The sequence below is a fragment of the Pinus tabuliformis genome, chromosome 3_2, assembly GCF_031772625.1.
Source record: "Pinus tabuliformis cultivar Carrire ecotype Pingquan chromosome 3_2, CPIR1, whole genome shotgun sequence".
Taxonomy (NCBI): domain Eukaryota; kingdom Viridiplantae; phylum Streptophyta; class Pinopsida; order Pinales; family Pinaceae; genus Pinus; species Pinus tabuliformis.
The window spans coordinates 1,179,998,748-1,180,026,301 of NC_142302.1; the positions used below are offsets into that span (position 1 = coordinate 1,179,998,748).

Here is a 27,554-nt window from a genome sequence, read left to right on the forward strand (position 1 = left end):
CTGCTACCCTCCCAACGATCTTGGTTTCGAATCTTGTAATACCCTCCCAGTAGCGAGGCGAATAATGAATCTTGGGTTTGATTCGAATCTTGTGCTACCCTCTCGGAGATCTTGGTTAATCTTGGGTTTGATTTGAATCTTGTGCTACCCTCCCGGAAATCTTGGTTTCGAATCTTGTACTGCCCTCCCCGTAGCGAGGTGAATAATGAACATATATTCAAATCTTGTGCTACCCTCCTAAAGATCTTGGGTTCGAATCTTGTACTACCCTCACCAGATCTTGGGTTCGAATCTTGTATTACCCTTACCATAGCGACGTGAATAATGAATATATAAACATGAAGTAAATAATAAATCTATAAACTCAAATAAAAAATCCTAAAAAATAAAAATAAATAAAATAAATACTTTTTCTATTCATAAAAAAATATACTAAATTTATACCCTATTCTACTTATTATTCCTGCTTTGTAGTGTACATTTATTTATTTAATTAATAAACTATCAAATTCTTATAAATTATGCGATTCCTATGTTTTTCTTCATTTCTAAACTAATTTTTATTTCTAATAGATGGCTTCCTCTATATTTTTACAAAGTCAATTACAAAATAGATAATGCAATGTACAATATTTTTTAGGTTAAACCTCTATTTACATGCTTTTGTGTGTACTGTCTTTAACAAAGATTTGAATTTTTTTTAATCTTAAAACTACCTAATTTGAATAACTTATTCTACCTAAGGCACACTTGAAAGTTGACAGTTACCCTTCTTGGCATGCTGCTTCATCATTATCATCTATCATCACCTTTGGATTTAAGAGGGTGACAATTACTTCAATTATCCCACGCACTTTTGATTCTCCTACGGCATAGTTCAAAGTTCAATAATCATGAACCCTGCCTTTGGATTTTACAGTGACGACAATAATTTCCGGAAACTTTATGGAGCTTTTATGAACCAATCGATTTGATTTTAAAATACTATCACTGCACGCAGAATCCGAGTTATTTGATTGTAGCACGGCATACCTAAAAGTTCAATAACTATTGTTCTTCGCGTGTTTTTCACTATAATCGATGCCTCTGTAGCTATCCCGGCGGTGTCTATCCACAGTGACAGTAAATTTCGTACGCTTTTATGAGATGAATTTATTTATATATTTAAAAATATATTTTAAATTATTTTATAATTTTATTTAAAATAATATTATTAAATTTCACAATTAAAAAAATAAAAACACTTTACAAGTAATTTTTAATAAATAAAATGATTATAGAAAACTTTCTACTCATTTTGAGAAAGCTGTAGACAATTTGACTTTTTGCAAAATAAAACTGTACTAAAAAGAGGAGCAGAAATCCAAATTAAAGCAGACCACCTTCATATTATTGCTTTGTTTGTTTCACTTTATATTTATAAATTTTCTAAACATATTATTTTTATCAAATTTTTTAGTATCACTAGTAAATAATTTGTTATATATATATTTTTTATATAAATGAATGTTATAAATAGTAACGAGAAACTTATTAGAATTGGAATAATATCAAGTTTCTAGGAAATTGGTGGGTGGAGAGACACTTGACATGAATCTATTTTTTAAAATTTATTAAAAGTAATGGACCACTTTGCTAACTAAAATTCGCTTATATATAAATGAATTTTCTAAACAATATTGAGGAACTTATTAGAATTGGAATAATCTCAAATTTGCAAAAAATCGGTGGATGAGGAGCCATGAATATAAATTTATTAATTTATTAAAGGAAATGGACTACTTTTCTAAATAAAATTTTCTTATATAAATGAATGTTATAGATAATAATAAGGAACTTATTATATTGAAATAATCTGAACATGGAGGAACTTATTAGAATTGGAATAATCTCAAATCCCCAAGAAATTGGTGGGTGAGTCATGAATCTAATTTTTATAAAAGTAATGAACCATTTTGCTAAATAAAGTTTGTTTATATATAGATTAATGTTATAACAAAGCCAAGCCAAACACCAAATTGGTGTATGAGACCCCCTTGTTTGTGGGACAAGGGACCCACCTCCGCGCCTACGAAGGCATACATACTCTACTCCCCTCTAGTTTTGAACCTATGACCTCTTAGGAGGAAACAAATGCTCTTAACCATTAGGACCACTCAAGCTGTATTATATAAATGAATGTTATAAATAATAATGAGGAGCTTATTAGAATTGGAATAATCTCAATTCCCTGTGAAATTGGTGAGTGAGTAGCCACGTGGCAAAAATATATTTTTTTTAATTTATTAAAAATCAATGCAACCTAAACCAAAGTCGACATGCCTCCTTCCATCTAAAGAGTATATATATACTCATATCCGCCAATTAATTTAAAGGTTTTGTATTATTAATTTTAAATATGTTATATATTAACAAATAAATTTAATTTAGATACTTTTCTTGAATTTAATTAAAAATACAACTTTTAAATTTAATAATTTATAAATAATAATATTATTAATTGTTAAATCAAACAAAATAATTATTTATATCAGTCTTTCGGATAATCACATTGTTAGAATTTGGTCAACGTTTTGAACCAACTAATGTGGTTCATCCTCAGGACAAGGTGAGAAATCAATAGATCTAAGGGAATAAATAACAAGGACACATCACTGCCTAGAGTTAGTCATTGGAAATAACTTGTTAAATTGTTTAATAATTTAGCTAGAAAATAGTTGTTATTTAATAAATAAGTATTATATTTCGATATTATAAATGGAATATTAATATTAAATATTATATTAAAATTGTCTAGAAATAATTAATATTAAATATTGTTTAGAAATAATTAAGTTTAATATAGTTTGTTAGGGTTTGACTCATAATATTAGAAACTAGCTTTTATGAAGTAATTAAATATATTATTTGGAAGTCATAAGTTAAATGTTTAATAGTAATGTCATCTACAACTAATTAATTTAAATAATGTAATTTGTTAGGGTCTAACCTATTCAAGATAGGGTTAGAGACATACTGATTGGAATAATATTTTAATTCATTAATAATTTAATATTATTAATTCCCATAATAATATTATAGAGAGACTGTAATATTAATAAATAATGTATTGATGGTATTATTATTGTTATTATTATTATAGAGATTAATAATATTAAAATTATTATTTTCATATTTTAAATATAATTCAATATATTTATTTCTATAATAATAAAATATATTAATTTTAATCTATTATTTCTATATCTATAAAAATAAAAAGACTATAATAGGAAGGAGAAAAACTAACCACATTAAAAAGGAGGATGCCTAATGATATTTTTAGATTGAAAATAAACCTCAACTACAAACAAAGAAATTAAAGACAATTAATACTGGATCAAGGGGGATAAAGACAGAAGGTGAGAAGGAAGATCCAACAAGAACGGAAAGGGAAAAGGAGAGGGAATGGAAGAAGGGTCAAGAGGAGAGAGATGGAAGCCAGCTTTTACTTGATTTCCAGTCATCATCTCTATTGAGGTTTTTGGCATGCCTCTCTATTTGAATCGCTTCTCTGAGTTTCCTGTGGTGGAAATGATCCCTAGCAATGACTTTGGATTCTTCAATGTAGACATCGTGTTTTGAATTTACGGAATGTTCGGCAAGGGCTGATGTGTGAGAGCGATTGTGTATAATGTCAGTTGTATGTTCACTGATTCTCTGCTTAATAGACTTACATGTCTCTCCAATGTAGGGGATACCATAGGAGCAGGGAATAAGGTAGACCCCTTTCGTGTCGTTAGGGTCAAAGGGGTCATTAACGGATCTAAGGGAATTTTTAATGGTTTGGAGAGGTTTGAAAGAAGAAGAGACATTCATCTTTTTAAGAATATGGGAAATCTTATCTGTGGTCCTTTGGATATACAGGAGATGAACCTTAGCAATAGGATCAGCATGGGCGGTTTTACTCTAGGCACTTTGCTGGCTTTGTGAAAGGCCTTGAGGCTCTCAGGCTTGCTATACCCATTATTTTTAAAAACTTCAAGAAGATGAGATTTCTCCTGATCAAGGTGGGTATCATCAGAGATTCTTAGAGCGCAGGTAGCAAGAGTGCTGAGAACCCCAAATTTCTGAGTAGGGAAGTGATGAGAACTGGCATGGAGACAGTGTTCCGTGCGGGTCTTCTTTCGAAAAACTTGGTGACAGACAGAACCATCATCCCTCTTGGAAAGGAGAATGTCGAGAAAGGGAATGCGACCATTCTCCTCAATTTCCATTGTGAACTTAATGGATTCTGATTGAGAATTAAGATGGTTATGAAACAGATCAAGTTTCTCACGACTGTGAAGCCAAATGACACAGACGTCATCAACAAATCTCTTCCACTTTTTAGGGGAAATTGAGTGGAGGCTAAGGCCTTGGTTCCAAAATCTTCCATAAACAAGTTTGCTACGATAGGGGAAAGAGGGGAACCCATCACAACACCACAAGTTTTCTCATAGAACTCACCCTGGAAACTGAAGAAGTTCAGGTGAGGCAGAGGCCGACAAGCTTGGAAGTGTTTTCATTGATGATGCAATTAATGATATCAATGGCCTCTTGGATGGGGATTTTGGTGTATAAGGATACGACGTCAAAACCAACCAACAAATCTCCAGGTTCTAATTTAATATCTGTCCACTCTTGGAAAAAGAGGCAGAGTCTTTAACGAAAGAATCAGCGCGACCAACAAGAGGTTTGAGTTTTTGGGCACCTTGTCTTGAGGATGAATCACATTAGTTGGTTTGAAACGTCGACCAAATCCTAATGCTATGATTAATCCGAAACACTGATATCAACATTATGGATCACAAAAGTCTTAGATCTAACAAAATAATTATTATCTGAATTCAGGCTTTTGTGATCCCTATTATGAATGTTGAGATATCTTTAGGTAAAAATCACATAAAAAAAGGTTAATGGCATTAAATTAAAGAATTATCATTAATTAATAAACAAATTTTTTAATTAAAAGGAAATGATAGATGGAAATTAGTTGTAAATGAAGAATTAAATTAATTTTATTATTATTATTATTTTAATCAAAACGAAGGTCAATAATAATAGGGAAAACTTAATTATTCTAAACAATAAAACTAAAAAATAGTAATAAAAAAGTTATTATTGCTATTATTATTATTATCCAATTTTAAGGTCTGAAGCCAAACACCGAATTGGTGTATAAGTCTTAAGACCCTGTAAGACCCCTTGTTTTTAGGACAAAAGACCCACCTTCTCGCAACTATTTGACCACTAAATCTACAAAAACATACATAATCTTAAAAAGAAACTCATACTCTTATATAATTATAAAATAAAAAATAAATAAAAATAATAAAATAATAATAAAAAAATTGAATATACTAAATTTATACTATATTCCACTTATTCCTATTTTGTAATATACATTTATTTATTTAATTAATAAACTATAAAATTCTTATAAATACAAATTTCATTCATGCTATATCTAAGTTTTTTTTCAATTCTAAACTATTTTTGATTTCTAATATATCACTTCCTCTATATTTTAACAAAGCCAATTACAAATTAGATAATGCAATGTACAATACTTTTTTAAGTTTAAGCTCTATTACAAGCTTTTGTGTGTAGTTTCTTTAACAAATATTTGAATATTTTTAGTCTTAAAACTACCCAAGTTGGGTAACTTGTTCTACCTAAGGCACAGTTGAAAGTTAACCGTTACCCTTCTTGGCATGCTGCTTCATCATTAACATTTATCATCACCTTTGGATTTAAGAGGGTGACAATAACTTCAATTACCCCCACGCATTTTTCATTCTCGGACGGCATAGTTCAAAGTTCAATAATGATTAACCCTGCCTTTGGGCTTTACACTGATAACAATAATTTCCGGACACTTTATGGAGCTTTTATGAAGCAATCGAGTTGATTTTAAAATACTACCACTGCACGCAGAATCTGTGTTATTTGATTGTAGCACGGCATACCTAAAAGCTCAATAATTATTGTTCTTCGCGTGTTTTTCACTATAATCGTTGCCTTTAAAGCTATATGGTGGCGTCCATCTCCCCTGAGTTTATTTTCATTGTTGATTTATTTTATATTTAGTAATTAGATGGATATGGGTTTTCATGGTTGAATATTTGGCGAATCAACAATTCAGATAAAAATGTTTATAAAAATGTTTATAATAGTGACAATAAATTTTATATACTTCAAAAACCATTTGGCTTTCTAGCTAATTCTTTGGCCTCAGCAGACAACTCTTTTAAAAAAAGAAAATAAACAATTTTACTTAATTTTTATTATCAAATTGAGACCAAAAAATTAAAAACATCTCACAGTTAACTTGTAAGAGGTAGATTACTCCAATTGAAAAAAATGGGCGGGGCTAGTTCCCTACAGAAGCATCATAGTTCCAATTGATTATAGAAAACTTTCTACTGATTCTGAGAAAGCTGTGTACGATTTGGCTTTTTGCAGAATAAAACTCTGCCAAAGATGGTAGCAGAATCCAAATTAAAGCTGACTTCGTTGGCTGATAAGCCTTGCGTACACTTTACATCCAGACCACCTTCATATTATTGCTTTGTTTGTTTCACTTTACATTTATAAATCTTCTAAGCATATTCCTTTCATCAGCTTTTTTGGTATCACGGGTCCGGAAAGCAAATGTCATTTTCATGATCGTTTATTTGTGGGCGCGTGATGGGCTTCCCTGCTAGTGCCGTCTCCATTTTTCTTTCCGTATGCACGTGATATTATTCTCTTCCAATGGTTTTCACGTCTCAAAGTACCGACAGCAGGTGGGTAATTTGATTAAAATGTTGATTGTGATTAAATTAAATTTGGCGTGGTGTTCACAAGCCACGGCTTCTGTATTGGTATATTTGTATTTTTCTAAATGTTGTTAACCGTATCTATCTATTATTGGGAGAATCAAATGAAAGTAAATAATCGTATTATTATTCGGAAGAATAAAAAACAAAAAAAATAGATAATCATATTACAACCACACGGGTCTAATCTGTAATTAAAGAATGATTGTGACGTGGCAGTCTTTTCATTTCGAAAAGAAGTGTCCCGAACAATCCTAGATTGATCGGCAGGCAATCACTTCGTCTGACTGTCAACTGCCAAACGCCATTAAATTCCTCGGGGTCACGGAATGGAATAGAAATCTTTGTTAGATTCTGTGGGACACGGTATTGGTAACAACCGATGGGCCAAGAATGAGACTGAAGCTAATCATTTGTGTGGGGGTCATGGGTGTTCTAAGGATGAAGTTCAGTAAAACGTTTTAATCTTTCTTTTTTAAAGTCATGGATACGATGCTCCTGATATTTTTTGGATTAGACATTTTATTTAATTTTTTTTAATAAGAGTATTAGAAGTTTTATTTTAAATAATTATTAGTAGCATTATTTTTAATGCGTATTATTTTTTGCTTTTTGAATTGATAATTTTTTTTCTATAAATAATTATCAATCAGCGTAGATCCATTTTAAATATGGATTAATATGAGCGGAGAGGAATCTATTTTTTTCAGGTGTAATTTTTTCTTTTTTATGAATTGACATTATTTAAATGTTTTGCATACTTATTTAATTATTTTTTTAGATTTTTAGATTTTTTTTTATTATTTTGAGGGAGATGAGCAAATTTTCTACTTTGATGACTCACTGAGAGCGTTATTATCCTTTAAAACCATCCTTGATTATTAATTTGAAACTATTTATTAATTCTTAGATTTGAATGATAGAATTTCCTTAAAAAAAATTAAAATGGGAAAGAAAACAAATTTGATTATTTACTTAAAATTAATTGTCTCTTTCTTAAATAGTGAGATCATAATTTTCTTCCCCTTAAAATTAAAATTTAATTAAAAAATTAGTAACACTGAAAATTAAATTTCAATAACATATATATTTATTTTTTTAAATGTGATTCATAGTTTCCGAAGATAGGTAGGTGATGTCGGTTCAACCATGAAGCCTAACTAAAGAAAATTGAACATAACCTTTCAATATCAAAAGTGTTTTAACAATGTGAACTTCACTGACTAAAGTAACCATCAAAAGTAACATATATTTATCATTTATATATTATAAAAATAAATTTAAAAAAAAACTTCAATAAAAAAAACTTTAAAATGTCATCAATCACCAATAAAACCATTGAGTGATACTTGAATTTGAACTATAAAACTTTGTTAACTTTTGACTTTGGGTGATAATAAAAAAGGTTATCTTATTAATTATTTAATATTTTAAAAATAATTTATTAAAAAAAAATTACTGAAATAATTTTTTCAGATTTTTAATTTTGATTAATTATAAAAACTTTATCCATATGATTAATCTGAAAGATTTTTTTCTACATGATGGATCACAAAAGTTTTAGATCTAATTTTATTCATTTTCAATCCTATTCCAAAACCAAATTACACAATTTTATTTAAAAGTTTAATTTTCCAAACACTGATCCAAAAACAAATTACACAATTTTATTTAAAAGTTTAACTTTTCTTTTGTAATAAAAATTTTAGACATATGACAAATATTAAAAAAGTTATCTTATTAATTTTTTAATATTTTTAAAATAATTTATTTTAAAAATAATAATTTTTTACAGAAATAAAAATTTCATATTTCTAATTTTAATTAATTATAAAAAATTTATCTATGTGATTATCCTAAAGATTTTTTTCTACATTATAGATATAAAAGTCTTAGATCTAACTTTATCCATTTTCAATCCTATTCCAAAACCAATTTACACCATTTTATTGAAAAATTGAATCTTCTAAATCCTTATCCAAAAACACATTACACAATTTTATTTAAAAGTTTAATTTTCATTTTGTAATAAAAAGTGTAGACATATGAGAAATATAAATACATCAAAACTATACTTTACCGAATTCTATTTCAAAACAAATTACGCAATTTTATTTAAAAATCTGAATTTCTTTTTTTAATAAAAAATTTACACATATGACAAATATAGATACATCAGAACTATACTTTACCTAACCAAGAACATCAACTAGCAGTATCAAATGTGACAAAAGTCAATTAAACTATGTAAAACTGTTGGCGCTTATTTTACCTATGCAACGTATGAGGGCCGCCGGCCAATACACTTTGGATAGGCCCGGATATCCTTCTAGGAGGTTTATAAATAATTTGGTTTTCACAACGCCCCTCCATGCTAATGGTTGTGTTTGGTTTTCAGTAAGCTTCATTCATACAGTTGAAACCGGGCTATTATACTCAAAGCAAACCTGCAAAAATGTTTGTTGCACATTTCATTTTCGGGATCTTCGGTATGTATATTCGCTCTGTCAAAGTTTAATTTTATATATATGGTCGCATGAAGTTTGTTGCAGGCTTCCTAATGCTGAATATGTTCTCTCATGACAGGGAATATCACTGCCCTGGTACTCTTCTTAGTTCCCTTGTAAGTTTTCTATAACCTATACTGTCTTTAAATGAGAGAAATTTTATTGGTGTTGTTCATATAGTTTAAGATCTGTCTGCTGTTGCAGGTTTACCTTTTGGAAGATTATTAAGAAGAAATCGACGGAAGAGTTCTCTGGATTTCCTTATGTTTCTACACTTTTGAATTGCTTGCTTTCTGCATGGTATGGACTCCCGTTTATATCGCCCAATAACACTCTCGTTAGCACGGTTAATGGAACTGGGGCTGTCATTGAACTCTGCTACGTCATTGTGTTCCTCTTCTATATTCGAGACAAGAAATACAGGGTAGGTACATTACTCATTCGTGAATTAGTTTCAATGTGGTGATCCCATTTTAATGGCGGTGGATGAAACAGGTGAAAATATTTTCTCTTCTGGCAACTGTGCTCATGTTTTTTGCGCTGATCGCCTTGGTATCGCTCTTGGCGCTGCGTGGAAATGCAAGAAAATTATTTTGTGGCTTCGCTGCTGCCATCTTCTCCATCTGCATGTATGCGTCTCCTCTCTCCATAATGGTAAACCCCTCAACCGCTTTCTACTTATCTTTAGGAAAATGACATGCAATGCAATTGTTACGGGATACCCTATATGGATCAATTCTAACCCTTATCGCTATAATTTTTACATAAATTTTTAAATTAGTTAAAGTTTGTTAAGTTTTATTAATAACTACACCAATTTTATTAGACATATTTCTATTTCCTAAACTTTAAATTTTTTAATCCAAAAAAATGATTTCTTCATTTTTAATCCAAGAAAAAGACAATAAGGATAATTTCCTCATTGGGCAGATCTCTCATTGCCAAAGGTTTAACCAAAAATTTAGAGAGTAAAGGGCTACTTCTTTATTGGTGTTTATTTATATTTGTGAAAGGGACTGTACCCTTTACCTTTTATTCTGTTCTTTGGATTGAATACAGTCGCAATAAAGCGAGATACAATATGCCGCAGCTATTCATTTTTCTTTTTAACAAATTAGTCAGAGCTGTGATTCAATGTGCCACAACAATGCTAATTTTCTTTTTAAACAAATTAATTAGAGTTGCGAAAGAATCTTCTTTCAATGTAGGATTTTATGTGTGGTTATGGCTTTATGTAACGGGAGATTAAAATAATGGATAGTTGCAGAATATATAGTTTAGATTGAACTGAGCTGAATCATGGTTTTCATGGTGTGCAGAGGACGGTGATTAAGACAAAAAGCGTAGAGTATATGCCATTCTTCCTGTCTCTCGGTGTTTTTCTTTGCGGCACATCCTGGTTTATCTACGGCCTACTGGGAAAGGATCCATTCGTTTCTGTAAGTTCAAAAAGAATTCATTCCACTAAACGATGATGAATATAATTGTTTCTAGAGTTTTGGTGACATAGGTGGATTTAGGTCTCCATTATTAAGTATTTATTTATGTTTTTTGGCGGCCATAAATAAATTTGAGAATTTAAACATCAATTTTTGATACATAACCCTTCATTTTCACTACCATGATCAGAAGACTTCAGGTTCACTACCATCATCCACCATTGAGCTGCTTCTCTGACATAATCTACTTTGTATGTTTGTTGTCAAAGTTTCTATTGAATTCAGACCGTGACTTAGGTTTATTATCTTGAGTGTAGAATGTACCCAGTAGAAAAGAAACATTTAATTATAATGGTCTGGGGTTCCTGACATAAGCGGCACCTCATACTCAGTTTAGATGGGAATGTGCAGTACAATTGATGTTATATTAGTGAAGATTGATTCATTCGATTTGTTGATTCGCAGGTACCAAATGGAGTGGGAAGTGGACTGGGAGCAATGCAGCTGATTCTGTACGCTGTTTACAAAGACTGGAAGCAAAATAACACGGTCACATCTTCTTCTCCTGTAAAGAAAGAAGGAAAGGCAGGGGCTGATATGAACGCAATGGAAATGGGAACTTATGGGCAGACAAACGCTAATAATTCTTCTGAAAAATAGGTGAATGGTTTTGAAAGCCATCAGCAAATAGATGAAACTTATAGCACCAACCGTTGAGGATGAGGGAGGACAAGAGTTTCACTCATGGCTTTCAAAGGATTTATGGTTATGAGTGTGCATATAAGCTGCTGTATTGAAACCAGCAGTAACCTGTTGCATGGGAGATGTGTAGCACAGTGATTATGTTTGGGTTTATGGGCGTTCTGTGTGCTTTATTTGTCTGTGACAAGGAGTTGAAACTCCAGACCTTGATTTAATGTGTACAAAGTAAAATAGAGTGGAAAGGGGGTTCTCTAAGGCGACTTATCCACATTGAGTCACGAGTAGGGAAAATACCTTATCCACATCGATTAGGGATTACAGCAAATGAAATGACTATAATAAAATTATCCACATTGATTAATGATTACAGTAAATGAAGTGACTGTTATATCGATCGATGATTATGAAAAATGAAGTGAATGTGAAATTGATGGATGATGGTGTAGGAAATGCTTTCCATCACATTAGGAAGGGAATACTGTGTTTGGATATGTAATTTTGAAAAGGATTGAGTTATTAGTTCGATAATTTCTTATTAAATAAAGAAAAAATAAATTTGTATTAATTTTTTTAGTTTTTTATTTCAAATTTAATATATTTGTATTTATTGTATTATTAATAATTAAATATATTTATCATATAATATAATATGATAATGAGGCTATAATTTAAAAAGATTTTAGTGAAGTTTCACATCATTATATATTAATTTCAAAATATATAGTATACACTAATAGATATTATATTCCTATATAAATAGGAATATTATAAATATAATATTCATATAAAATTTAATTACAAATATTTTAAAATAAATTATAATTATAATTAGTTTAAGGGTAAGATATTTTTTAAAGTTTAATAGGAGTTCAATATTTGATTTGTAAAAAATGTTGTTTGTTTTTTTGTTGTTTGTTTTTTTGTTTTGTTTTTGTTTTTGTTTTTGTTTTTTTTTGTTTTTTAACTTGGTAGATCCTTAACATTAATGAGTAAGTTACAACTACATAAAATAGGTTACATGGCCTCAACTTGCCTATTTGGTAGATCTTTCATTTTCATTAATTAATTAATAAGTAAGTTACAACCACATAAAACATGTTAGGTGGCCTCAACTTGGCCATCGGGAAACCAAGTATGTTGGCCGCCTAACCTCATGATAACCCATCAAGTCTCTTGGCCACCTAACCACATGATAAGTCATCCAGTAGCAAACAATATTGAGTCTTTCTATCCAAGCTATATAAGTTTGATTATCATGTCCACGTCCATACTCTATTTGCCTATACGCATATATAACTACAAATTGAAAAGTAAAATTTGTCTGCATAAATACTAATAAAAAATGATAGAAAGCAAACATTCTAATCATCCTGCCTAGCAGAGGCAGATTTGACCAAAGCCAGATCTTTAGCATTGGAACCAGGTTGCTCTGCCTGTGAGAACAGACAAGGGAAGTGTTTCTCAATGCGGCTGAGGCGTCCTTCTTGTTTCTGCATTTGCAAATGCAGATTTTGAAAATCGTGTTTGTAATTGGGAAAGTCCTATACAACTGCTACCATGCTCACTGAAATTTTCCCCATGGCCTCGCCCAGGAGATTTTTCATAAGCCAATATAGATAGAGAGCCTACTTGAACTGTGTCACTCGCCCTCGAGTGTGTCTCGGATTCGCCAGTCTTCCATCTCTATCTCGGTCGTGCTCACCTAGCAGTTCAATTCGGCTTCCCATTCCTATATCAGTCTCCTAATTTCCTCACTCGTCCGCTCCCTATAGTTGAGGCTGCTTCATTGATGAGGTTAGCGACTGGTTTTCCACTGCGTCTCTTGCCCGACGAGCTGGGTTCATTCTCCTACTCAGCCACCCGAGGTCTCTTACCTTGGCCCCTTGTCTTTGTTGTTTTGGGCATATCAACACAGTCCTGAAGCTTAGTAATAAAATAAAACCTGGCAAATCCCTGTGTAGGTGAGGAGGCAAGCCTCAGAATACTTCGCGCTCAGGAAGGCTTACCTTGCTGCATACCTTTCATGGAAGCAATAAACCAAAATTGACGAAAAATTATGCTTTGTCTTTCCATCGCCTGCAAGCCCTTCCACCCACGAAAGTCTGCCACCCCAACTGTGCATGAAATCTTGTGCCCCCAAGTCCTTTTGGCTAGCAAACATAATTAAAAATCCCGAACCCAGTATGACCCTTATAGACGGTTCGACCCAAGCTATGGGTGTGGGACCCCAACAACTAGCTAGTCCTAGGCCCTTTAGAAGAGCAACCCAAAATGAAAATTCCAAGCCCCTCACAACCAATTCCAACATTTTTGTGACCATTCCCCCAACCTAGGTAATGCAGCACTGCCTCAACAACCCTGTAGACTCTAGGGTGGTGAATCCCCTCTATAATGACCTCGCAGACATTTTGACGCAAGCCTTGGTGACACAACCCTGAGAGCCAGCCAACCAAAGACCCATTTGCCAAACAACCTTCACTGAGCAATCCGATTCTAGCATAGCCAACTCCAGTTTCATGCCAATTCCTAGACCCGAGATGAGACTACCCCACAACAGTAACCCCGCAGACCCTTCGAACCAGCCCTTGGATGTACGAAACCATAAGCCATCCATCCATAAGAAAGAAAGCTTCAACATTAAAACAAACATTAACAATATCCCAAGACCTCATCCCCTGGTCTTCAAACCAAAATATATAGTAGCATTCCCTAGGGTTGACATCCCTACCTTAGAGCCAAATTAACCCCATGCAAGAGAGGAAAATTTCATAGCGAATTGACACCGAAAAGATTCCAGTGGGGCTAAAGTTATTCTAGACTAACAACACCAGACAATTCCCCCAACTCAATTTTCCCCCATGCCCCAACTAGTTGCTCCCATTCAAAACCCAAATAGCAAACGAGACATAGGGGAGCATGATGGAGGGGAGGAAAAAACAGGTTACGTATCCAATTTCCTTCATTTGGAGCTAATGGAACCTCCGTCACTTCTAGAGATGCTGCACTGAACTATTTATAGAGTCCCCCTACCGCAAATGCTCTACCACACTCGCTTGGCCATGGAGACTGCCAACACCCTTCCCACTATATTCACCACCAGCCAGAAAACTTACCTGAAAACCTCTACCACCTGCCTCTGTATTGGTATCCTTATACATGAAGAAGGCCACCGCACCCATCGCCTCGAGTGTGTGGGGGCCGTTGGTGTTGTACCTTAACATAGTCATCATTTAAATTGTCTTGATGGTGCCACCCTCCAGCTCGCACCCTGATCGAGGGCACTTGTAAAAAATGATTTTGGATGGAAAGATAATAATGATTCCTTTTTATCATTTTATTTTTTTTATTGACTAGCTAAATTAGTAACATGTCAATTTTTTTTTCCTAACCACTAGTGGAATCAGTAACACGTCGGCTCTCGTACTCACGTGAAATGGGGTCAATCCCCAACGACTGCCACTATAACCTTCAGGTGCAACTGCGTGCCGCCCCCAAGCACAACGCACAAGTAAGACGAGGTTTGAACCCGTGACTTGTACAATGACACGAACACCTTAATAATGTGTTCACTAGCCAACAAGCCACACCCCTAGGGATTCTTAATTTCAAAAATAAATTCAACTAACAAATTTACTATAATTGACAAATTTTGCTTTGAATTATATTTATCATAAAATTTATTAAATTTATAAAAATAACATTTAACATCTTAATTTTATTTATTTTAAAGATGTTTCAATCCAAATTAGTTATTTTTTTATAATATAATAATATTTTTGAAATATTTATAATTAAAAATTTATTTATTTAAATAATATTTTTTAATTTTATATATATATATAGATATAAACCACTTTTAATGTGATTACGTTAGTAATAAGTTTTTTCCCTATTTAAATTATTTTATAAACTATACATAAATTAATGTAAATTTCAAAATCTTTTCACAAAATTAATACTTGATAATATTAACCTAATATAAACGGTAATATCACCATTTCATTTTAATGTTTCTATATAATTTATAAAAATATGTACTTTGCTTCAAAGTTACCACTAGTTTGATACTTCTTCTTTACAAACACTCCACATTTTGAAATGATACATTCATAACATTTCTTATCTGATGTCTTTACCAAAATGATTTTATATTTTATTCTTATTATTTTTAAAATCTATGGACAATCCATCTTTATAAAGATACTTTCCAAACATTCTTTACAATACCTATCAAAATGATATTATATTTAATAAAAAAATTAAATCATATTATTTTACACTTCATTGACATTCATTGACATTCTAGAAATGTAAATTTCAAAATCTTTTCACAAAATTAATATTGGATAATATTAACCTGTAATATCACCATTTCATTTTAATGTTTCTATATAATTTATAAAAATATGTACTTTGCTTCAAAGCTACCACTGGTTTGACATTTCTTCTTTACAAACACTCCACATTTTGAAATAATACATCCATAACATTTCTTATTTGATGTCTTTACCAAAATGATTTTATATTTTATTCTTATTATTTTTAAAATCTATGGACAATCCATCTTTATAAAGATATTTTCCAAACATTCTTTACAATAACTATCAAAATGATATTATATTTAATACAAAAATTAAATCATATTATTTTACACTTCATTGACATTCTAGAAATTATACATTAACTATCAAAATAATTTTATATTATTTTATTTGTATACATGAATGAATAGTTTTTAGTTTATTTTGTTAAAATAATAGATGTGAAGATGAAATTATTTGAAATAAAAATTTTTACTGAAATTTTATATATTTAAAATTTTAATTATATTTTTATATTAAAATGAATTTTTAAATTCAAATAAGTTTTTAACTATAGTTGAGTTAGAAATATTGTTATTTGAAAATGATTTTAACTAATCAACTAATTAAACTTATATAATTTGACTACCTAAATATAAAATCAAATATATTCTTAACTAAAGCTTTATATTTATATTTAAATTGTATTTGTATTTAAATAAAAAAAAATATTTATATATTTGCAATTTAAATTACATTTTTATTTAACATAAAATGAATTCATTATTTGTGTTTAATCAAGAAGGGGAAAATGCCCTGTCGAAGAGGCTTTATCGATCTGTAACTTGAGCTGGAAGACATCTTGACAGTTTGGGGACTTGGGTGGACTTAGCAAAGGTTAGGCTTCCAACTAGATATCTAGCTTGAAAAATGGTTTTCTTTGGGCAGGAGCACTTAACAGAAGATGGATCGAGTTTTCTGGAGGAAGAAAAGATTAACCTCAACACACCATCTTTATGGGAAATTGTGAAGGGTCATCAGGAAGGACATGTTTCTTCAACAAAAACACCGGATCAACCTCTGTGGACAATGACAAAAATCCAGGTAAGATCCATAGAAACCCTGGAAATTCCTAAGGTTGTAGGGTTTACAGGAGGACTAGAGGATATTGTCAATAATTGTGGCCTCTAAGGGAATGAGGGGTTAAAAAACAGTTTGTCTAAGGATATGCATGCAAAGGACAAGGGCACAACCCAGCGAGTCATTAGAACACTGACAAACACTTTTCTCCGTAAGTACTGGATATTCCGATCTGAAAGACAGTCATAAGCCTTTTGCAGGGAAATAAAGTCTTGTTGGTCTTCTGACGCAAAAGGTTGGAGAGTTATAGGGCATCCCTGGTGTAGCAAAGGAAACATAAGGAGGAGACATTGCCAGAGTAACCATGGGAAAGGAGAATGGAAAATTACAGGATGTTAGCCTCTTGGGGGCCTTAGTGGTGCTTTTTGGACAACAACTAGAGAATGAATAACAAATTGTAGAGTTTAGGGAGGTAACAAGGCTAAATTCCTTTACAGAAGATCAAAAACAAGAAGAGATCACCGAAGCTTGCACACAACCACATGGATTGCAAAACTAGACTTAAGGATTAGAGAAGGGAAATTCCCAAATCTCGGGCTCGAAGAGGAAGAAAGGTAAATGTATTAGGAAAAACTAGAAAACTCTAATATAGTACTTAGGGTTGAAATCCAAATTGAAAGTGCTATGGAGATCATAGCTTATCATTGTTGGGAGAGAAAAGGGAAGATTCTTTACAGAAAGTTACATCACTAATTGGATATCAAAGGGTTGGAAGGGGGCACCGAAAATGAGTCAGAGGTGATCACCTTAGCTACGGGGTACTTCATTGTTAGATTCAGGAAACTCGAAGTGCTTGAATGCGTTCTTAAGGGAAATTGGTGTTTCAGATCCTCACCATTTTGTTTAAAAAATTGACTCCACTTTTTGACACAAAAAGGGAGAAAATTGAGGAGGTTCCATTTTGGGTTCGCCTCCCAACTCTACCTCCTCATCTTTGGATGAAATATGCTTTTAAGGAGATTGGAAATAAGTTGGGTCTCTTTCTTGAAGCAGACATGTCTTTTAAGGAAACCAAAGGCAGGATAGTAGCCTGAATCCTGGTAAAGTTGGATCCAAGAGAGAGGTTGATAGAAAAATTGATTTGCACCTTCAAGGATACACGCACTCATGATTGATTGACCATGAGGAACTTCTTTTTTGGTGCCATCATTATAAAAAACATGGTCATCTGGCGTGAGACTACCCCTGGGGTTTCGTAGAAGGAGAAGACAATGAGGTATCCCAAGATAAGAAGGGCTTGTATAAATTGAAGTTGAAGGGGAAAACAACACTCAGGAAGTAGTGGAGCAGCAAGGAGTTGGCCATATCCCACTGGTGGTAGAAGCAAATCCTCATCAGATTCTTGGGCGCCAAGACAATCTAGGAAATGATCGACGAATGGAAGCACATGATGCTCATGAATCCATCAGTCCTCTTCCCCAGTCTGCATGTACTACTTTACACTTGTCCTCCTATTTATCCTCTATTATGCACTCTTTGCTTGATGTTAATCAAAGCATGGTCCCTCGAGGATGAAGAACTTAAAGATGCTCCCACTGTGCAACTTGTAAAATGGCATGGACAATATCATAACTTCAATCCCTTCCATAAAATTCCCTAGATCTACCCCACCTGTTTCTGAGATGAAAGCTTCCCTCCATTCATCCTCTTCAACCTCTCACTACAATCTATGTTCGAATGACACGAAGGATCTTTCCAACATTTCTTTTGGGGGATTAGGAGAAGTTCAAGTACCATCTAGACCTGGGAAGTCTAGAGGTAGGAAAATAAATATTTCCAAGGCCCAACTTAAAGCTAAATTGGAGATAGTGGATGGGAAACAAATCTCTTTGGAAGGGGTGCTTAGATCGACTCAAGCCCTTAAGGAGGGTGCAAAATGATTGTTTTATCTTTCAACAGAAGAGTGTTTTCTAGCACCCACAAGAAGCTAGCTTTGAAAAACCTATTCAAGGACACTGGCCTAGATGTCCTTACGCTTCAAGAAACCTTAGGTAATGGATAAACTATGTTGGCCTCCCTCTCTAAAATGATGCTTGGATGGTCCTTTGTGACCTCTGATGTGAAGGGAATATGAGGGGGCTTAGCTATGGGATTAAAGGCCAACAACTTCGGGCTCTTAAACTCATGGGGCTCAAAATTGGTCATGGGAGCTGAGGTTTATTCCTATGAGTTATGCATGGATCTCTCCCTCATCAACATCTACAGCCCATGTCATGACAGGGTCACATTTTGGAATTCCCTTTTGTCAAAATATTTCATGAATGGTCCTAACATGGTGGTGGGAGGGGATTTAAATTTATCATTGGGAAAGTTGGAGAGCTGGGGTCCATAGGATCAAGCTAATCCCTAGGTTATTCTTTTGCAAGAAAGTTGATGGTCAACAAGCTAAAAGATATCAATCTAATCAAATACAAACCAAACTGAAGAAACAAGCGCTCATGTTTGGGTAGGGTGGAAAAAAAGTTGGATAAGTTTATGTTGAAAGAAGATTTAATCAAAAAAATTTCCATTTTTTGACAATGGGTAGGAACAGGAGGAGAATCAGACCATTTCCCTATTATTTTGGAACTAAAAGGGAGTATAGGGAAGCCAAGAAGCCCATTTAAATTTAATCCAGTCTGGCTCCAAGAGGAAAGCTATAATGAGATGGTAAACGCGACTTGAATTCCACACTCCCTAGAATAGGGACTTTCCATAGCTCATCAAATTATGGAAAATCTCACAAGAACGAAACATGCTACAATCATCTGGGCGAAAGAAAAGAGGACAAGGGAAGAGGCAGAATTAAAAAATATTGAAGTAGAACTAGAAAGATTAGAAAGCCCAAAGGGTGATGGATATGAGACAAAAGAATCCAGGGAAAGGATAAAAAACTGGAATGTTCAAAAAGGAAAATTCTAAATGAAAAATAAGAACAACAAAGACTAAAAAGAAGAGCCATATGGCTAGATTCTAGGGACAAAAACTCAAAGTTTTTCCAACACTATGTGAGAGGCTGAAAAAACATAAATATTATTTGGGAAATGTAGAAATAAGATGCAAGCACATTTTTTTTTTGAGGAATTAGCCTTAATGGGGAGAGACCATTTCAAATCTCTCTTTAGAGCCCCAAAGAAAACAACTATCACAAAAGTAATTCAGGTTTTCCAATTATTTACTAGATATGTGGAGGAGGAAGAAAATGATCAGCTCATGGCCGCAATCACGAAAGGGGAAGTGGAAGGAGTCATCAAATATATGCAGAAGGATAAGAGCCTAGGCTTGGACAGATGGATAGGTGAAGTCTTCCAACATTTATTTGAACTTATTGGGGTGACCTTACTTGGGTGGTGGAGGACTCCAGGATCAAAGGTCAAATATATGCACCCTTTAACACCACTTTCTTTGATTTAATTCCTAAAAATGATGACCCTAAGACCTTTAAGGAATTAAGACCAATCTCTCTCTGCAATTGCAGCTATAAGATAGTATCCAAGATCATAGCTATCCAGTTCAAACCCATACTATCAAAGAATATCTCCAAGGAACAAATTAGCTTTTTAGATAGTCAAAAAATTCATGAAGGAATAGGAGTCGCCTAGGGAACTATTAAAAACCTTAGAAAGAGTGGAAGAAAAGGGATGATAGCAAAAACAAACTTGTCAACGACCTGTGATAGAATTATTTGGATTTATTTGCGTCTATTTCTCACTAATTTGAGATTTTATATTGATTTTATAAACTCAGTTATGGGGTGTATCAAAAATGTGAGTTTTGTAGTTTTAATAAATGGAGCAGCATCCCCGTTCTTCCATGTCGAGAGAGGCCTGAGATATGGATGTCCATTGTCACCACTCATGTTCTTACTGTCCACTAAAGGGCTAAGTAAATTGATTCTCACAAAAAAACATAGAGGAGATGTAAAAGGGGTCAAGGTAGCCACAAATCTGTTCATAACACACATTTAGTTTGTAGATGATATTCTTCTCTTCAGTGATGGGTCTAGAAGGGATCTTCAGCAAATGAAATAATCACTCAACATGTTCCTTAAAGCTATAAGTATGTGTATAAATGAGAAAAATTCTTCATTGGTACATGAAGGTTTATCTCGGGAAAAAATCCACACGGCTTGATCTTTCCTCCATTTTGAAGCAAAACCAATGAAGAATAGTCTCAAATACTTGGGATTCCATCTCAAACCAGACTCTTATAAAAAACAATACTGGCAGTGGCTCTTGGCCAAGATTGAAAAACCCATAAAGCACTATAGTTACAAATGGCTTTCGAGTGCTAGAAGGCTAGTAGTGATAAAATTAGTTCTAATTGCAATCCTTGTTTATTGTATAGACCTCACATGGATCCCCAAAGGAATTCTATCAAAAATAAGAAAGTTGTGTAAGAAATTCCTATGGGTTGGAGGAAAGGAGGAAGGAGTTCCCCCTTGGGTGGCATAGGAAAAGATAGCCCTCCCAAAGGCTTGGGAGGTTGGAGTATAAAGGATCTTCCTATTTTGCATTAGCTCTTGCAGCAAAGTCCAGATGGCACATACTATCGTCGGATAATCTATGGAATGTTGTAGTCAAAAGGAAGTATATCGATCCTCTCTCCATTGATGAATGGGTGTGAAGGCAGGACAATAAAACTCCAAACATGTCAGTAATATGGAACACTATAGTGGAATCTTTTAGGGTTATTGAAGAGGGTCTAGTGTGGCATATAAGGAACGATGAAAAAGTCAGAATTGGCATTGACCCTTGGGTAGGATACAAAGAATGCTATGAAATTCCAAGGGAATTAACAAAAACCCAAAACGATCAAGGAAATAACAACAACCCAAAACAATCAATGAATCCCTTTTTTTTAAATTAGGTAGCAGACAACGAGGGCTCATCGATTTGGCATCAAGGTTGCAAATCAACTAAACAACTTCATTTAGATCCAAATATGGAAGTTGCCTGATAGGATTACATCAAATAACTACAAAGAACACATGTCAAGATGAGGGATCGATATAATGAACTCATATGGGTCCATGCACCAACTAGTTTTTATACACCTAAAGTTGGTTACTATTATCAAATGGATAGGAGAATCTAGGGTTCATAGGCATGGTGGTGGAAATCGCTCTAAAAATTGGAATTCCCTATAAATTCAAGATTATTCCTTCGGTGCATCCTCAAAAATAAAGTTCCTGCCTTGGGAAATCTCTAGAAAAGAAACAAACATGGTCCAAGCTGGTGTATGTTGTGCAAAAATGCTGAAGAGTCGGTAAATCATCTCTTTTTAAGCTTTCCTTTCACCTTAAAAGTGTGGGAAGCATCTTTGAGTCTCCTGGGACTTAGCATGACCTGGAGAGGTTTAAAAATTTGGGAACCTTGGAAAAATTGGTGGAATACTATGCGAGATGAAAAATTAAGCAATATGCCACCAATAAACCTCTGGGGCATATGGGTGGCAATAAATAAAGGCATTTTCCGAGACATTTCTTTGCTCACCTCTCTCATAGCTATTGAAATTGCCACAATCTTCTCATTACTCCCAATATCCTTGCCTACTTCAACTCCACGAATTATCAGAGAAGAACAAATCAACCCACAAATCCCATGGGCATACTTTGATGGAGCTTCCAATGCTCAGAACAAATGTGGGTCTCATCTGGTTATTTACATCAATAGCCAAAAAAAATTAAAATCATTAGTAGGCCTTGGAACTGAAACAAACAACTATGCAGAGCTTCTCTTATTGAAATTATTATTATGTTGGGCTTGGGAACTTGGTTTAGCTTCAATGCAAGTTTTTGGAGATTCATTAAATGTTATTAATTGTTTTAATGCACTACAGATATGTCAAAATCATACTTTGATCCCACTCATTGAAGAAATATTAATTCTCAAACATGCTTTTGATTTTATCTCTATTTGCCACATATATAGAGAACAAACGCAGAGGTGATCTCTTATATAAATATGGTGTCCAATAGGTTTTGGGCATATGGCATATTCAAGAGGCCATAGACGAGAGGATCCATGATTTTGATCACCCTCCTTTCATCACATGTCATATTTTTGCCTTTACGCACAATGTGGCCTTTTATCCAATTTATTCTGCAGCAGTATATACATCATATCATCATAGTTTTATTTATCTCTTGGTGAGAGTATGATATATTTATATTCTGTGTCCAAAGTCTATTTATTTATTCAGTTTTTGTGATACATTGATAGATATGTACTTGAACATGGATTTAAGAGGGTATTTTGGTCTGTATCTTTTTTATGCACACGACTCACTATGGATTTTGTCATATACTATACATGTTTCTCTCTGTTTGATGTTGTAGACCATAGGGGGCCTACAAATTAAATTTTTAACAAACAAGACATAAAAATAAAATCCACAATATGTATGCACACAAAATCTATGAATAATTTATTAATAAATAAGATATTTACAAGAGAACTATTGGCCTATCATTGGTCTATCATTCCTCACTCTCACTTCTACACTTACACGCCTCATGGGATCACCTAGATTTATACAAGTGCATTTAAACACAAAGTAGGTTCTAGATCCTAAACAAACACCCACAATATCTCTCATGATCCATAAAAACTCTCATCTAATCCCTTATCTCTAGATAAGAAATAACTAACCCTCAAATCTCTCAACTCTTCCAAAATACTCTCGAAGATTCTCCTATTTGCAATAATTCTCAATCTATCCTAAGGCTATAGGAAAAATACATTAAATAAATAAATCATAGCTTATGAAAATAAATCCTTTAGTAAAGATTTAACCCTAAGTTAGATGCACCTGCATCAGACTCCCCAGGTAAAAGAAAATCATGGTGTCATGATCATATGTCTTGATAAAACTCTTCATGCATCCCAAATTTTCACCTGCAGTAAATCAGTTGCTCTGTCACGCCATTGTTGTTTTATGGTTGTATTTTGTCCTCCTTCTTTGTTGATGTATACTTGTGTAGTCAAATGTATCCTATTGTTTTGTGTCATCTTGCAATATCTTGACTTATGCGCTTTTTCTGTAAGTTTTCTTGATTAATCAATCTCAATATCCAATCTAGTTTCAGGTTGAAATTTACTGTTACTAGTTTGGAAAATCAATTTATCATATTTAACATTAAATTCCAAATTACATTCAGGTTCCACATTTTCACTGATTGAACGTTTCTCTTCTTTAGTTGCAACTTGATTAGATTCAGGTTCCATCAACATCTTCTCTAGCAATTGTAGTTCTTCTTCACATTTCATCAGCATTTTACAGTCTCTTTCAGAAATCATTTCAATAGATTGGTCTTCATCCCTGCATGAAACAAAATTAATGTCTTGTCCATCATCTGCAACACATCCTGCATCCACACACCAATTGTCAGATTCAAAAACATAAGGCTTTATAGTCTCGATAGATGATTATGTCCTCAAGTCTTTATGCTGATCTTCTAAACAGTTTGTGGCACCATTTGTGGGAATCGAACCCACGTTTCCATAAAAAAACTTCATTTCAGCATCATCATTGTCCTCACTAAGCATCAGTCCTTGTTGTGATTCACGAATGCATACATTCATCTCAGTTATTTGGAGTTTTTCCACTTCCCTTAACAAAACTTTCAACTTGTGTTTTTGTCTCCTTCGAATCATTTGCTTGATTGAACATCTAACTGCCTTCTTCATTATCCATCCATGTTTCCGATTTTGTATTAGCTCCATCAACACATTAAGTTGTGCCTTCAACTTAACAATCTCTTTCTTGAACTCTTCATCACTTACGCCATCTGCTATGGCATCACTGTGGATTTTCTATGAATTCTGCAAATGACTGTCCATAGTCATCTTCATTTCATTCTTTCTTTGCATAAGCTCCTCTATACTCTACTTTCTTTGTTGCAAACTGTTATAATATCCCTTGTCCTTAAAATACATTGACTAGACTTTTGGGTGTCGCGCTTTACTGATCATGCACCCATTACATTCAATGATTTAACTTATAACTCTAAATTTTGTTTTGACCCCATACTTTTAATTTGACATCAATTCTATACCTTGGGTATAGAACCGAAAATGCACCCTTTTTGTTACAAACATTTCTTTAACTCTCAACTTATCTTCCCTGAACTTTTCGACTTAAATTTTCTGAAACTTGTAACTACCTACACATATTGATTTCTTTGATCATGTATATTGATTCAATTTCATTTCCACATGTTGCATCTTTCTTTATATCCAATTTACAGAAAAATAGCCACATTATATATAATAATTTTAGCACATTTTTTAAAATTAATAAATAATGATGTAGGATATTGACAACATAAAATATAAGGCATTTTAAAAAATTAATGAATAATGATGTAGGATATTGACAAGATAAGCTAACCCTCTCTGTATATTCCATAGAAACATTGCAGGCACCCCTGACCATACTTGAAAATTGGCTAATTTATTTCTTTTACAATTGCCCCTTTTTCCCTAAGAAAATCCCCATTACTATTAAAAATTAACCACCTAGTGAGTTGGGAAATTTCTATTATGCTCCCTTTTTTTACATTATATAAAAGGCTTCACCTTTCCCTAGAAAATCTCTCCATACCTTGAAATTCTTGAAGACATCGCTAATTAAATTATTAATTCTTGTAGCTCATTTACCAAAAACAATTTGCCTTTAATCACATATGCACTTATTCATGGTGATTATACTTACCAAGTCATTCACATGCCATGAAATACATATGCCTTCTTTTTTTAACTTTTCTCCATTCAAGGGCTACAGGTGCACATATGATTGTTACTTGTTAATAATCCAAATCAGATATACATATTTCAATAGCCAAGCATCCGCTTCACGGTAGTGTACTATGAAAAACACAAACTCCATAGATCAAGTGCAAAGAATTACACAAAAGACATGATGAAGTAGTATTGATTACACTAGGCAAACCAACAGGGAGCTACTCTACTCATTTCCAATCTATGATTGTTACTTGTTAATGCTCCAAATCAGATATACATAATATTTCAATAGCCAAGCATCTGCTTCACGGTAGTGTACTGAGAAAAACACAAACTCCATAGATCAGGTGCAAAGAATTAGACAGAAGACACGATGAAGTAGTATTGATTACACTAGGCAAACCAAAAGGGAGCTACTCTACTCATTTCCAATCAAACTGATGAAAATTATGAACCCTACTCCTCCAATAGTCCTTACATATGTCCATCCATGTGTTGCATGTTGCAAGTTTGTATATACATTAGTGTTTCGGTTAGATGTATTCTTTATCAATCGCTCCTTTGCTAAACAATAGCATCCTCCAACTGGAATGTGGCTCTTATCTCTCATAGAGCATCCTGAGCAGTGTCGTATTCAACCTTACACAACACTTTCACTAACATCAAGCCACTTGTCCCACAAGTCCATGGCTTTCAAATGGCAATGGCATCTCCTTGCTTGGGAATTTTGCCAGTAATAAGGCCAAATTCTAAAAAAACACAACACAATCCAAATTTCTATAAAATCTCCAACAACAGGAATTATACATTTCTCTGGAAATGAACTACATGTATTAAGATGAAAGAACAATGAATCTTACTTACACTTGAATCCAATTATAAGAAAATCATATCACATCTTCGTGCTCTAAACACAAGGATGATTATCCTCCATTCGAGTGACATGCCTTCGAACTTGTGAGGATTGATCAGGAAAATTACTAATCTGTAGATGCATGTCGGTTTCTCTAATTTGCAATCTCAAGCAAAAATGTGTTTTTCTATGCTTATTGGACCATTATGCCTCCTTTTGCCCACATCAACTGCAAGTACAGTATCTTCATGGTCTACGTAATCACTTTTCAGCCAATGATTTCTCCTGCAATTGCAGAATGTCGTAACTTCATGACAATCCCTATCTTATCTAATACGAGCTAGCATTTGATGAATCAACCTGCATGAAGTGGAAAGCTCAACAACAGAACGTGATTTCATAGAATTTGCGAGATCAAATCCTACGCATGCGACAGGAGGAATCCACCAACGGAACAATGAGATAACAATACCAAATGAGGATGATGAGACTAGATATAAGCAGCGACACCCGTATATTTGATCATAAATACTCGGTTTCTCATTACAGGCTTAATGAATGGTTTTATTCACAACAAGAAATAGATTCATCCAAATACAAAAATTGATTTCCCCTACAAAATGTTGAAATGTACTTTCAACTACGGCATTTAATTCAGAAAACCACCAGTTCCTTCCCCGCACCGCTTTCACTGTACAGTGGTAATTTCCCCAGAGGCAGCAAGCATGTATAGCAGCGAAGGTTTCCAAAACCACCATTCCCCGGCGCATAAAGTTCAGTAGGAAGGGACCTCCGGGTAATTGCAAACAGCCGTCCGATTAACTTTGGGGCAGATCTACAGTTGATAAAAAAAATATATTGCCGTGCGATATGGTAGCGGCTCGAACCAGATGTGAAGGATGAGAAATAAATTTACTGCCATGAATGTAATTTATTAAATGTACTGTGGGCAGTAAATGTAGGTAAAACATTTATTTTTTTTGTATGCACGGGAGTTTTTTGTTTTAGGGCACAAGTAAAACAAAAGGGTAATGTTTTTTTTGG

The 27,554-nt window shown here is 33.5% G+C and overlaps 1 protein-coding gene across 1 annotated transcript; it reads left to right on the top strand.

Moving 5' to 3' along the window:
- The first annotated feature begins 9,138 nt into the window (after positions 1 to 9,138).
- Positions 9,139 to 11,882, top strand: LOC149184929 (bidirectional sugar transporter SWEET1-like). The gene is made up of 6 exons (XM_089417747.1): positions 9,139 to 9,331; positions 9,429 to 9,465; positions 9,554 to 9,773; positions 9,845 to 10,003; positions 10,669 to 10,788; positions 11,254 to 11,882. The coding sequence occupies exons 1-6, from the start codon at positions 9,298 to 9,300 to the stop codon at positions 11,446 to 11,448; spliced, it is 765 nt and encodes a 254-aa protein (XP_089273873.1). The 5' UTR covers positions 9,139 to 9,297; the 3' UTR covers positions 11,449 to 11,882.
- The last annotated feature ends 15,672 nt before the right edge of the window (positions 11,883 to 27,554 follow it).

Coding starts and splice junctions, on each gene's coding strand:
- LOC149184929 (XM_089417747.1), top strand. CDS start 9,298: ATGTTTGTTGCACATTTCATTTTCGGGATCTTCG. Junction 9,774..9,844: donor TTCGAGACAAGAAATACAGG/GTAGGTACATTA, acceptor TGGATGAAACAG/GTGAAAATATTTTCTCTTCT. Junction 10,789..11,253: donor GAAAGGATCCATTCGTTTCT/GTAAGTTCAAAA, acceptor GTTGATTCGCAG/GTACCAAATGGAGTGGGAAG.